The 14,697-nt window shown below is 31.4% G+C and overlaps 1 protein-coding gene and 1 long non-coding RNA gene across 3 annotated transcripts; both read right to left on the reverse strand.

Moving 5' to 3' along the window:
• Window positions 1-2,149: 2,149 nt before the first annotated feature.
• Window positions 2,150-5,589, reverse strand: LOC131020461 (fasciclin-like arabinogalactan protein 15). Of its 2 annotated transcripts, XR_009100708.1 has the most exons (3): window positions 4,023-5,589; window positions 2,602-2,748; window positions 2,150-2,491 (listed from the first exon to the last, which is right to left on the reverse strand). XR_009100708.1 is itself a non-coding variant. In XM_057949275.1 (2 exons), the coding sequence occupies exons 1-2, from the start codon at window positions 5,326-5,328 to the stop codon at window positions 2,675-2,677; spliced, it is 1,380 nt and encodes a 459-aa protein (XP_057805258.1). In that variant the 5' UTR covers window positions 5,329-5,517; the 3' UTR covers window positions 2,150-2,674. The 2 variants fall into 2 exon arrangements, 1 of the variants encoding a protein (XP_057805258.1); XM_057949275.1 differs by having other exon boundaries at window positions 2,150-2,748; window positions 4,023-5,517.
• A 3,746-nt stretch (window positions 5,590-9,335) lies between these two features.
• Window positions 9,336-10,194, reverse strand: LOC131020466 (uncharacterized). The gene is made up of 2 exons (XR_009100711.1): window positions 9,982-10,194; window positions 9,336-9,696 (listed from the first exon to the last, which is right to left on the reverse strand). It is a non-coding gene; the product is annotated as an uncharacterized LOC131020466 (long non-coding RNA).
• Between the last annotated feature and the right edge of the window lie 4,503 nt (window positions 10,195-14,697).

Consider the following 14,697-nt stretch of genomic DNA (forward strand, 5'->3'; position numbering starts at 1 on the left):
TAAATCAAGCAAGTTAGCTCAAATTATGTTAAATTTTGAAAAGTTCCAAATTATCTCGGTAAAAACAGATCGATTAACTTCAATTTTTATGTACCTAAACTAATTATTAAGGACTCGTTTGCTACGTAGTGTGGGATAAGAGGTGATACATTTAAATGTGATATCTATTTATTTATTATATATCAATATCATATTTGGTAAGATATATATAAAAAAAATTACGCTAAAATTCAAATGATATGAATAATAGGTAACGAGCCACTAATTTATAAAGGACTTTGAGTTTTGTAGCAAATAATATACTATATTAAAGTATGAGTAAAATTTTGAAGTAGCCAAAATGAAGTATAAAACACAATTTATGGCCACACATTGAAAAAACACAAATTTTGGCCATTTTTATTGATTTGGACGTTTTTACCCTTAATGAGGCGGATCGGGTAGGATCAGGCACGCGGGTCGCGTGCCGGGTCGGGTTAGGCACTTATGGCACTATTAGTGCCATAAGTGCCAAGATTTTACTTTGGTTTTATTTTGGATTTCCGTTGGCACTTATGGCACTAATAGTGCCATAAGTGCCAAAGGAAATCCAAAATAAAACCAAGTAAAATAATCATTTTGGGCACTTATGGCACTAATAGTGTCATAACTGCCATACGTGCAGCACAAATACAGAAACAACAACATCATTTAAACCCTAAATGGAACATCTAAACCCTAAATGGATAATCTAAACCATAAATGGAACATCTAAACTTCAAATGGATAATCTAAACCCTAAATGGCCGGAATATCTAAACCCTAGGGGGAAGTGTGCACTTATGGCACTAATAGTGCCATACGTGCAGCACACAGATCAGATCAGATCTGCCATGGCTGAAATCGAAGGAGGCGAAGATCAGATCTGCCGATGGAGGAGGCGGCGCAACGATCAGATCAGATCCACCGCCGCCGCCTCATCAGACCAGATCTGCCGCCGCCGCGCGCTGGAGAGAGAGGGGGGGGGAGATGAGAAAGAGAGAGGAGAGACAGCCGCTGGAGAGAGAGAGAGAGGGAGGGAGGATCTCCTCCACCACTACCGCGAGAGCTTCGACGAATTCTCCCACATTTGTCATGGATACGAAATGAACCGTAATAGTCAACCTCATCAAACGTTTTATTTATGATACAAACCATTAAGTAAACTTTTATAAAAGTGAAACCACAAAATAATTAGTGTTAATAGGGGAATCAATATCAAAATAAAAATAATATAATATATATATATATATATATGTGTGTGTGTGTGAGAAAGAGAGAGAGATTTATAAACAAGATTAAAATAATGTATTCATTTCATTCGAAAGTATGAAAATCCAATCTTGGTTTTCAGTTCGGAATGGTATTATTTACATCATGATTCTTACGTTTATTTTGATTCTAAAATTTTCATTGAAAAGTGATGAATAAAAAACGATGAAAAAATATTATATTTTTCTCTTTTTTATCATATATTTACTAGAGATAGAAAATATTAAAAAATATTTTTACATCCCTACTCTAAAATAATATTATTCAATATTGAAGAGAAAATAAGTTAAAATAAGCTGCCCGATAAAATATTTCACCATATCCAAAGAAAGATTTTCGTTTACATGTGAAAATGGTGAAAAATTGGTGAAAATATATTTCTTCTCTCTTTTTTCACCATTTTCATCAAAGTAAACGCACTCTAATAGAAAAACTGATATGTCAATTATGAATATTTTATGTCCAACTTTCAAACATTCAAGCAATCTCAAGTTCTCAACCCATGCACAACCACAATCTAATCATTACTAATTTGTCATTACAACTACAGTTCTTTCGGATAGATACAATACAAATTGCAAAAACAAACAATTCAAAAAAAATATGCAAAGAAGAAAAAAAAATTAAAAATAATTTATTCATAAATTAATTAATACAGTAATCAAATCAACTGAATACAATCACCTGATTTTCTTTCACGTCGTAATAAAGTAAATGGAGCACAAATTGCCATGCTATTACTAGCTTTAATTAATGGAAACCTTGCTGATTAACAATGTAACAAAAGGAAAGCATATATGTCCACGGAAATTGCTTGTCCTAGAAATAAAGTGAGTTATGAAAAGGAAGGTTCTTTCCATTCACACAAGGACAACAAATAATGTCCATTATTAAAAGTAAAAGCAAAAAGTAGGTCTCATCACAAGATTTTCATGGCATTCTTAAAACAGAGGCAACCCCCCTTAATAAAAAAAAAAAATTGAAAAAAAAAGACTATATATTTGTGCATACTCTGGCTGTCGGCGGACCAAACTTACTTAAATACAAATAAAAAAATGGGTATGTAATTACAGTATTTATACCAAAATAAAAATGAAGAAAAAAAAACAAAAACTCTCTTGTGGGGTTCTGAGGAACAATTTCAGTACAAGCACCTCCACCCTTTATCTTCTGCTCATGCACATTCACCATCCTAAAAAACCTGTCAATTATAATGGAATGGGAAAATATGTTATTAACTCAAAAATAAAATTACATTTCTTGAATAATTAAAAAAATTAGTAATATGGTAAAAAAATGGCTGTAACTCACCTTTTCTGCATCATTGTGGATTTCTATCCTTTACTTTTTCATATATTTTTTGTTTTTATGCTAGTGTGAAAATTTAATGACAGGTAGAGAAATGATGATTCTGCCCAACAGCCCCAAGCATACTGCATCCCAATTCAAGCAGCTTCCCTGCACATTATTATTTCAGCTGTTAGGCAACTCTACTAAGAAATTGTGCAACAAAATGACCAAAATAGGAAGCATGAATTTCAAATAATTGTGATAAATCACACCACATGTCTCCAATTATTTCCTCTTTGGAAGAACAAAAATATTGTCATTCCAGCTAATTAAGCAGTGGACTTCATCATACAAAAATATTTATTTAATTTTGTGTAGTAGAGTCCAAAATCCTCAATGTTTGTCAAGATGACTAATCACAGAAAATACAGTGTGTTTCTATTATTCTATTTTAATCATCGATGAATATTTGTCCAAAAAAAACCGAATAAGACAGGCAACGAATAGTGAGTATATTGGAGGCACAAAATAAAAAGGTGGGCAATATAAGTCAATTACAGGCTGGTCTCAACAATTGAAGCTTTTTTAGAGTCAAGTATAATTATTATGGAAACCCACAGCTGGACTGGGCTGGAATACTCGTAGCTATGATCCACTGCGCTTTACCCCATTCTACTTACGCAACACAACCAACGCAACCCCACTCGTTGGGTTTACCAAACACTACACGACTGTCGCTCATGAGGCTCCACCGTGTTCCCACACCACTTGATAATACCCCATCCCCATTTTGCACCGACAAATATCAACACCTAGTTTCGGTGCTAACTTCTAAGCCCGACTTTAACTGTTTGGACTATACGAATAATATTCTCTAAAATATTTAATTACTATGACTTTTAATTCTCGTGAACTAAAATATGTTTTCAGGGTTACTCTATTAATTAATGGCGAAGCACTAATGTGATTGTAACAGCCTGCCTAATAGGACACCATAGGATTCTAATTTCATAAATTAGAGGTTAATTATTTTATTAGAATCGTCATTAAGGGTATGTTAGTGTTACGCCCTAGTCTCGACTTGGTTTAATTAAAACGTTGAATATTAGTGACCTATTTGTTAACCACTAGTTGAGTAAATAAAATTGTGATTAATGATCAAGAAGAAAAAGATTTTAATGTGCGTATAAGTTCAGCAACTGAAATTCGCCGTAGACCACCTGAATTTTCCCACCGGAAACACAAATTACGGCGGCGGGCATAATCTAGGATTCTAGAAGATTAATACTACTACTACTATAATAACAATCCTCTAATTTCATCAATCAATTCTTGACAAACCAATTCCCCCAATTTCTAACATAATAATTAACCAACGACTTAAAGCAAGAATTTGCAGATGACGGATAAACAATATTGGGACTAAAAGTAAATGAAGATACCTCTTCTGGGCTTGGAAACAATCTTGGCGAGCGGAGCAGCTTTGGGAGCGGCGGTCTCCTCTACCGGGAAGAGAACGCCGTCAATACCCTGAACGGAGATTCTGCCGTCGGTGTAAATATCGGGGTCGATGAGGTAAGCGGAGCCCTCGCCGTGGCCGAATTTGACCGAGCCGTCGGCCTCCTCGGCCACCACCTTATGCGGCAGTCTCAACGTGTCGTATTTCACCTTCCCGAATCTCCTGACAGAGTTGTACATACTCTCCTCCGACTGGTACTCGGGAATGAGATGATAATACATAATCTGCTCCGGCGCCCCCGGCTCGCTCAGCTGGTCCGTCGTCAGCTTGGCCATGGCCTCGTCGTTGGGCGCCAGCACCGTCAGCACGTAGCCCTCGGAGACCAGCCGCCCCATCTCGGTGGCGAGCGACGTCAGATTGACCAAGATATCCGCCATCTCGTTGTAGCCGCCGTAATGCAGGAGGGTTTGGATGAAGTCCTTCACCTGGCTATGGCCGTCGAAGTGGTGGTGCGGGCCGCCGGGTCCGGGGGCGGGGGCGGGGGCCAGAGAGGGGCCTGGGGCAAGGGCGTCGTAGACGGGGAGGGCCGGGGGTGCGCCGGCGGGGACTGCCGGTGCGGATTTCTTCAGGCGGTGCGTCCGCGGGTCGACCTCCGGCGCACCCTCCGGAATCACGGCAGAGGTGGCCCGCAGGCTCCGGCGCGCGTTGAATTCCTGCTGCACGGATTTGGGGACCAGCAGCCTCTCAATGCCGTGGATTATTCCGTCGGGGCGGACGATGTCGTCGGATTTGATAACCCTCGCCGTACCGACGATCTTCTGGCCGTTTTTCTCGTGGAGCGGAATCATCTCGGCGGCGGCGTCGCGGCAGAGGCTGGTGTGGAGGACGGGCTTCTTCCCCGGGCCGACGGGCCAGTGATTGGACTGAATGCGCGTGGGAATCATGTGGAAGAGGAGGAGATTTTGGAGGGATTTGAGATTCCCGGGCTCCAGCAGAAAGCGCTTGAACTCGGGGTCCAAATCCCGTTCCAACGCCTCATTCCTGGGGGCGAATATGGAAATGTTGTGGTTGGTGACGGCATCTTCGAGCGTTTGCAGCAGCAGAGCCTTCTCCACCAGCTCCGACAGCTCGGTGTAATGGGAATCGAGGAGAGCTACGAGGACTGAATTGGAATTGATTTGGCCGGCGGAGTTGGCTGGTTTCGCCGGCAATGCCGAGGCGGTGATGGCGAGGAGAGCGAGGAAGGCGAGAGAGAGGAGATTAGGGGCGCCATAGATCTGAGAATCCATGACGATTGATGAATTTGGGGGTTTCTCACTCTAGAGTAATATGTAAGTTAGTGGGTGTGTGTGTGTGTTACTTTCTTTCTCTAATGGGAGAAATGGAGTGAGAGAAAAAATGTGGAGTTGGTTTGGAAGGGGGTTAATAGAATAGGGCTATGTTGTTTGGTGGAGTATTAAAGTAGGAAGAAAGAAAGAGTTCGGAAATACTAGTAGGGGCGATGTCGTGTTATATCATATGCTTTTCTTTTTTTCTTTTTCTTTTTTTCCAGTCCTGCAAAATATCAACTTGGATTCTCTAATATTTTTGTATATAAAATTACAATTATTATAATATTAAATATATGTGACATTTATTGGTGGCAGCGAACATGAATGCAATAATAATGTGTAATATGAGATCCAATACATTTGTGGTTGATGGCTGAGAAGGTTTGGTAGAAAAAAATGCGTAATTCACCTTAATCATCTCCTAAATTTGTATTTTCTATCATTATTTATATGAAATTAATTAATAAAATGAGATGTATAGTATATAAAGTAAAGGGAAAGAGTTGTGGGAGCGAATAGAAGAGTTTGGTTGAGAGAGAGGTTGGATGATGAAAACTAAAGTGAAAACAAGCTGGAGTAGGCAGCGGATTAAACTGGGATAATGTTCCTAAGTTTTAATTTTAATTTTGTAACAAAGATTGGTAAGTTTTTATTAGGTATAAAGTTGGAAATGAAGAACAGGCTGGACGAGGGTCCACACGGAGTTACTCTAAAGTGGGGATACGGTGGCAAATAAGGTTGTGTAACTTGTGTTCATAATCCGACAATAAATCTTAATTATCAAAAATTTATTTGTCTAAACATTCATTTATATATGTAAATATAGTTTACTTTTTTTAACTGGATATATGTAAATATAGTTATTCTAATCAAATTGAACAAGATTCTCTTTCGTAATTATCTTCTACAATATTTTACATTATACTTTTGAGGTTAACTTGTTAGTAAATACACAAAATATATCAAAAATTTGATTTTTAATCAATATTATTCTTTTATATTCAATAAATACATCAACTTTAACCTTCTGAAATTCAATATGAGTTAAAATTCCAAACACATTTAATCTTACATAGACGTCAAAATTTTATTGTGTGATATATATTTTTTATATGACCTAGCTATGACGAAGAAAAGAAAAGATAATGTTTCAACGTCACAAGTAATAAAAATTCAACGTTCACATAACATGTTGTTGGAATTTTAATTTTAATTCAATTATAAAAAGTTCAAGATTTATGTATTAATTAATAAAAAAATAATAATTACAAATTAAAATTTGAATATATTTCATATATATTTATAAACAATTAATCGTATTACTATTTGTATTTGACATGTTTCTTAATTAGCTCTTCTTTAAACAAACCAAAACCACTGTCATCACCGTCATTCGCCGTTGTCAACCGAGTGTCAAACTCTTTTTTCAATTTATTACTCCTTATTTTAACAACAAAGAAATACTCTTGCCCTCTGATTGAGTTTGTGAATTATTCAATTAAAACTGTGGTCCTTAATTGGAAATTTCTACCCTTCATGTTCATGGTAGTAAAGATGGTTAAAAAACTACTTTTCTAACATTAATTAGGAGCAAAATTGTGAGACATTAATTAGTAAGTAATTTATATTTTTGTGCACGAGTATTATTTTTCATATCTACTTTTTGTTGAAGACTATATCCACGTGACTTTCAATTATTGTAGGCCTCATATTCCAAAAAATAAAAAAATAATAAGCAAAGATGATGATGATAACAAAGCTCTAGTTTTGAACGTAAGATTAAGCGTGATTGGCTTGAAACAATTTTATGATATAGTATTATTTTTAAGAAGTTTTTTTGAGAGCATCCGAATGAAGACAAAATACGATAAAAAAAAAATTACTCGTGTTTGTCTCACAAAACACGCTAGAAAAAATTTGTGTTAGTTTGTGAAGACAACCGTCAAATATGAAATCGGACTTTTACATCCCTCGTTGGCAACTAGATTCAACTGATAGAGGTTTTACTCCCTAATGTAATTCGTACCCAAAAGTAGCATTTTTAGGCAAATACGATAAAAATATGTATTTCTGATGTCAGCAAAATATTAGCATGATTTTAGTAATTAATTTTGTACACAATTGTTATTTTTTATAGCCTATTTTTGGAAACTATATAAATTATACTCGAAAATTGCAATTGTGAAATGTGTTGCCCGACTGGAGTATTAATTGATGAAAACCGGATTTTCAATTGGTATAATAATCAAAAAATATTTCGTATCCGAAAATAGCAATTAATTGAGAAATGTGTTTCGCGAATGCAGTATTAATTGAGAACCAAAGTCGTGCAAGATTAATGTTTTTCTGGATAATCAAAAAAAAAAAAAAAAACTTTGCAATTGTGCATTCATTCATTGCTACTTCAATCGTGCATGCATGAACAATGAGAATAAAATTTGACACGGAATTTTCGATCTAGGAAATATGGATTGTTTCATATTTTTGCGGGTTTTTTTTTTTTTTTTTTTATTGTGGAATGATAGCGGTGGTCCGTATGGATATTATTTGGCTCATGGGTAATTAACCTATTCAGACTATTTGATTTTATCATTTAATGGTTCAGGTACGGTCTGGATCCAATAACTAACGGGTGATTCTAGATTCGAAACCAAAATAATTTTCATGATTTCGATCCGAGTAAAATCCACTCATTGACATCCCTAGCGGTGGAGTTTGAATCTTATATCTCATTGTTAATAAATAAGATCATCGCTTAAATGTTCTCATGAGCATCAGAATTATTTTGTTGAAAAGTTGTAAATATAAATCGGTACAAATTTTTCAATGTTCCATCTCATTTTTGTTGGGCGGAATGTTATTACAATTTTATTTTATTTTTCCATATTTATCTAATTAATCCATATTGCATGAATCTTAGATGTCATTATGCAAAATACAACTCAAAACAATGTGTACTATGTGCATCACACATCAGATTGGTCTTGCTAAAAAATTAAGGTGTTAAAAATTGCAAAAAAGATTGAAAAGTTGTATTTTAATTAAAATTAGTATTTTCATTCATGCAATGCAGGAAAACGCTTTTATTTTTTAGGGGTTATTGCTAGAAAATACATATACTTTGTCAATTTTCTGGTTTATATCATGACCTTATAATTTGGCCAGAAAATACATCAATTTTCAATTTAATTGCAATTATAACATGACTTTATAGTCTAGCCAGAAAATACACCAAGTTTCAATTTATTCTCAATTATAACATGACCTTGTAATTAATTTAGTATAATAATATCAAGTTTAATACATTAAATATTTTTAATTTTCTTTTCATCTCACAATATACTATATATAAATACATATATATTTGATAAATATACATCTATATGTAAATAATATATAATATTATTTACTTTTAACATAGTTTCTATTATATATGTACGTAATTTTTTTTATTGGTCCTAATATTTTATAATTTCATAATTTAAATAAATAAATACTTATTATATATATATATATATATAATATTAATAGAACATTAAAATCAAATTTATATATATATATAACAAGATATTATATTGATGGCTTAAAAATACATACATATATATATATATATATATATATTATGAAATAATTAATCATTTAACTTAATTTTTATAAAAATTAATCAATCAATTATAAATATTTTGTACATAACAATTTAATATATATACAATAAATATTAATACATCTATGATGAAAAATAATCTAAATAAGGTCATGTTATAATTGAGAATAAATTGAAATTTGGTGTATTTTCTGGCCAGACTATAAAGTCATGTTATAATTGTAATTAAATTGAAAATTGATGTATTTTCTGGCCAAATTATAAAGTCATGATATAAACCAGAAAATTGGCAAAGTATATGTATTTTATGGCAATAACCCCTATTTTTTATATATAAATAAAAACAAGCTCAATTATCATATATTATTAAAATAAAATTTTTATAGAAAACGAAAAAAGAAAGAAGAACCTAAACCCTTGACAGCACAGAAAAGCAGACTAAGGGCCGAGCCTCATTAAAACCTCAATAAGAGGAAAAAGAGTACTCGTCTAAGAGAAAATAAAAGAAAGGAGAGCTGAGTTAGGACTATTTCAGAAACTCCGGCCGAACCATTGCCCCTAAACAGTCCCGGCTCCCCAGAACAGAACAAAAACAAACCAAAAAAGTAACACCAAAGAAGAGAAAAAACTAAAAAAATAAAGCAACCCGTGTAATCGAAGCCCTTCTCGGCCGGTATGTCGCCGTCGCCGAGAGAATCGCACCCACCCATGCAGAGACAACCCTTGTGATCAAGAAAAGCTCAATTATCATATAAAAAATCGTAAGTATAATAAAAATATAATTTTATTATAAATATTTAAATAAAACCGTATAATCACTTAATTTAAATACATATATGAATAATAAGTATAGTTAGTTAGTTTCTTTCAATTTATGGAACAATAGTATCTAACACTAAAAGTGCTTATCAAAAATATCTAAACATGTATATATTATAATATAGATACAATTCAAGACTGATGAGGAGTAGATCGTAACACGTGTACTACCACAGGGCTGTGCTTACACGGATCATGTACACAATGTTGGAGGAGCAGGGAAATGTTCCTTAGAAACGACATCTGTCAGACGATTCTAGAAGTGTCAGGGCTGTATTATATAGAAGGAACTCGCCGAGCATCCATGATTGACAGCGCTGCTAAATCGTTGCTGGAAGAAAACGACAAAACCCAATATTCACTAACATTTTCCCGCAACCTATGCCTCTAAGGCCATTAGCCAGTACATAGGGAGCGCGTGCTTTATACAAAAAAGACCGAAATGCCCTTGTTATAACTCTATAAATAGCCATTTTATTCGTATTCACCAATTACGCAACATAATCAATACCACAATTATTTCCTCTCGTTTTAAGCTCTATGTTCTGATTTTCGATAAACATGTGATTAAATCCGTCATGTACGGTAAAATTTAGGCACGTATTTTTGAGCTCATCAAAGACATTATCTTTTTTATTTGAGAATCGACTCAAGATAAAATTCGACAAATACATTTTGACTACATAAATAAATAACTATGTAAATTTGTTGTGAGATTCTAATTTCTATATATAATTTTTTTGTATATATATATACATATATGCACGTGTCATGTGTGGGTGTGTGGGTGTGAAATATTGAATACTTATAATTTTTAATACTATATAATTATTATGTAAATATAGATTTATATATACAATAATTATAACGAAGAATATATGTTTGTACTAAAACAATGATAATATTCTAAGAAATACAGTGCATACAGATTTTTATAATTCAAGTATTCCTTTCATATTATTAAAATAACTAATACCTTATATTTTAGATTAACTTCAATATAGATCTCACTGTAATATGTACAATAGTATATATTATATTTAATTTAGTTTTAATGATAATTTAATTTAATATACTACTTAATGAAGTAATAAAATTATTCTATAATTAAAAATAAAATAAAATCATAAATATACATATCTATATAATAATCATACATATTTATACATAAATAGTAGTGTGTGTGTGTGTATATATATATTGTATATATCACATGTACGCGCTCACACACACACATAGTATAATTTATTTTATAATTTAAATTATCATAATTTGTTATTTTAAATTAGTTTTTACATATAATATGTCAAATCAAATCTCTTGTTGTGATCTTTAATTTAAAGTACATGTTGAGTATATTTTTATTAACAAAATAACATAATTTTGCAAATGAATAAAATTATAGAGAGGGGGGCATGGTATACAAATAAAGCTTCAATTTTTTTAATCACACAATTGTAACTTAGTTCTTTTAATTAATTTTAAATTGATTTCTAATTGAAATTTCATGTACTCATCATTTAACAATATTAGCATTTGCACTCGTGCGTGCAACGCACGAAAAATATTTTTATATTTTATTATATATAAAATTGATTGTCATTTGATTATTATATAAAAATTCTAAATATAATTAAAAATACTATTCACTCCGTCTCACTCCAATAGGCTCACTTCTTTTGGGCACGAAGATGAAGAAAACTTATTTTTTAGTAGGAAAGTGGTAGTAAAGTGGTGTGGTTCACACCAATTAAGTACAATTTTTTTACCCAAAAAGGAAAATGAGCATATTGGAGTGAGACAACCCAAAAAGAAAATTGAGCCTATTGGAGTGGGACGGAGGGAGTATAATCTAAGATAAATATATTTTAATTTAAATAAAAATAATAAAGAATAATTCATATTAAATAAAAATGATATTGCGAAAAAAAGAAAACAATATAAGTTAAAAGATAATTGAAAAAAAAATAGATTTATTCAAAAAAAAGAGAGGAGAGAAGCGAGAGAATTTTCTTAAGTATTAATCTTTAAATAAATATAATTTTATATTTTAAATTTAATATTTACATAACATATATCAAATTAAAGCTCTTGTCATGATCTTTAATTTGATATGCATATCAAATATTTTATAATTAGTCGAATTTCATAATTTTAAAAAAGAAATAAAATAGAAAAAAAAAGAAGTTAAAGAAAAAGAAAAAAAAAAGATGTATAGCTTATAAATATACCTTCAATTTTATTCTAACTACAAAATTGCCATTCAATTTTGAAATTAATTTCAAATTGGAAACTCCTTTTTTAATATAGTATAAATAAATATGATAGTATTTTTAGAAAAGTATGCATTAACTTAGGAGTTACGTTAATGAGTTGCTTATATAACTCATTTTTAAATTGAGAGAAATATCGAACAATTTTTTCTCTTTAATACGTAAACAATCAACTATTTTGGGAACAAAAACCATGCAAAACGTGATGTATTGTGAAAGGGAGAGCGCAACACTGTAGTAAGTTCAAAATTATTACAAAATTGACAAATAAAACCTCTCTTCCGATGTTTCACTTTTGCTATTTCCTTTCTAGTAAAGAAAATAATTGAGAAAATAGTGCACGAATTTTCCATGGAATTGAAAGGGAAGAAGTAACTAAAATTGCAAAAAGTAACTAATTTAGGCAATTGATGACGACTTGAAAATTAAAATGTTGGTTAATAAGTAGGGAATACTACAGTTGTATTTAAGAGAGAGAGTCAACTTTTGAGAAATGAGATTAACCTAAAATAGAAACTCGACGCACTAATTGACAAAGTGTAAACTGCGAAGTCACCTGCGGCTGCGCACACTGGATTGCTACCACGGCTGAGCTCAGCTAGGGGTGGAGTAAAATACCGAAAAATCGGTATACCGCACTTACCGTACCGAAAAAATACCGAAAATACCGAAATTTTGGTATACCAAAAATTTCGGTACGGTATTGTACCGTACCGAAAATTTTCGGTACGGCAACGGTTTCAATTTTCCTCATATTGCGGTATACCGATATATACTGATACCGCGGTATATGCCGAAAAATCGGTATATACCGTTGTTCCGGTATATACCGAAAAAACCTGTATACCGTCAGAATAAATTATATATATATATATATATATATATATATATATTTAATTAGTGGTAAATTATTAAAAAGTTTTTTTTTCATAATTACTAAAAAATTAATTAAAATTATAAAATATATATTTATTAATAATTAAAAACATGTAAATAAATTGAATAAATATAAAATAAATTGCATCTATGTTATTTAACTAAAGGACTTTGAAAAGTATACAAGTATATTATATAACTATACAATTATGAGCTACATATATATCTATATTTATATGTCTACATACTATAATTCTAATTTTAGAATAATTATATCTCTAGAATAAGTTACATTCATGTTATATAAAAAATTAACTAATAGATAATAATAAGTCATAAGTAAATTTTGAAAAGTAAACAAATTGAGTAAATATAAAACTCAAACAATAATTACAAGATCTTATTGATGAAACTAGAATATCAATATATAGTCAATTATAATATATAACTATATAAGTGTGAGCTATATAGTATATTATATATGTAGACTATAATTTTAGAATAAGTTAATTCTACGGATGTAAAGTAAACAAATCGAATTGAAGCGAATATTATTGGATTCGATTCACATTCGTAAAAATAATTGCATATTCCAATGGTTACTCGAATATATTTCAAATTTTATTTGCTATTCATACTCGATTCGTACACTGATTCGCGAATATTCGAATCGAATCAAATATCCGTTTCAATTTTTTACAAGTATATTTTAAACAATATAAATCGAAATACTTCCTACTATTTCATTTGACTTCTTACTATTTAATTCAAAATATCAAATACTTTCGTATGAATTGAATTTGAAATCCATGTTTTTAATGCTTTGATTAATATTATTTTTAATTCAAGTAAATATTTTTTGTTTATTTTACTTTATATCTATTTTATTCTTTATTTTTAAATACTGAATCGAGCATTATGATTTTCGAATCATATTTGATAACTAATCAAATCAAACAAAATATTCATATTTGTATTCGAGTTAATCACAAAATTTCGTATTCTAATATCAAAAATTTGAATTGAATATCAAACTAAACCAAAAATATTTGATTCATTTAATTAAGGGAAAAAATATAATTATGTTATTTTTCTAATATAAATAAAAGCAATTAATATCAAACAATGAAATACTTACTATAATTTCATTAAATTATTATTCAATACTCATTAAATCCTTGAATATAAATAAAAAAAATATAATGCATTATTTAACAATATATCTCATAAAAAGATAAATAATAATATAACTATTTATTAAGTATTAGATACATAATATATATAATTTCATTGTTATCTAAGTTGATAATTTAACTTAATTATAGTGTACAAAAATAATTTTAAAAGTTATAGGGTTACGTATATATTATGTTATACTATATAATAAAAAACTATATATGTATTATATATATTGATATTAATGTACCAATAATTTCGATATATCGTAAGGTATGGTATACCGACTTTCGGTATGGTATACCGCACTATCGGTACGACAACGGTATGGAAATTCTCATACCGAAATTTTCGGTATGCCGATCTTCGGTATACCGAAAAGTACGGTACGACAACGGTATAGAAATTCTCATACCACAATTTACGGTATGATATACGATATGATGAAAAATTTTCGGCATACTGTACCGATCCACCCCTAAGCTCAGCTGATCGGCTTGGCTATGAAGCCGAGACTCAGCAAACTCGGAAGCGGAGCTGTCACCGTCTGACAATTAATGTGTATATTTTCTACGCTAA

The sequence above is a fragment of the Salvia miltiorrhiza genome, chromosome 4 (assembly GCF_028751815.1).
Source record: "Salvia miltiorrhiza cultivar Shanhuang (shh) chromosome 4, IMPLAD_Smil_shh, whole genome shotgun sequence".
Classification (NCBI taxonomy): domain Eukaryota; kingdom Viridiplantae; phylum Streptophyta; class Magnoliopsida; order Lamiales; family Lamiaceae; genus Salvia; species Salvia miltiorrhiza.

Coding starts and splice junctions, on each gene's coding strand:
- LOC131020461 (XM_057949275.1), bottom strand. CDS start 5,328: ATGGATTCTCAGATCTATGGCGCCCCTAATCTCCTCTCTCTCGCCTTC. Junction 2,749..4,022: donor TGTTTCCAAGCCCAGAAGAG/GTATCTTCATTT, acceptor AATAATGTGCAG/GGAAGCTGCTTGAATTGGGA.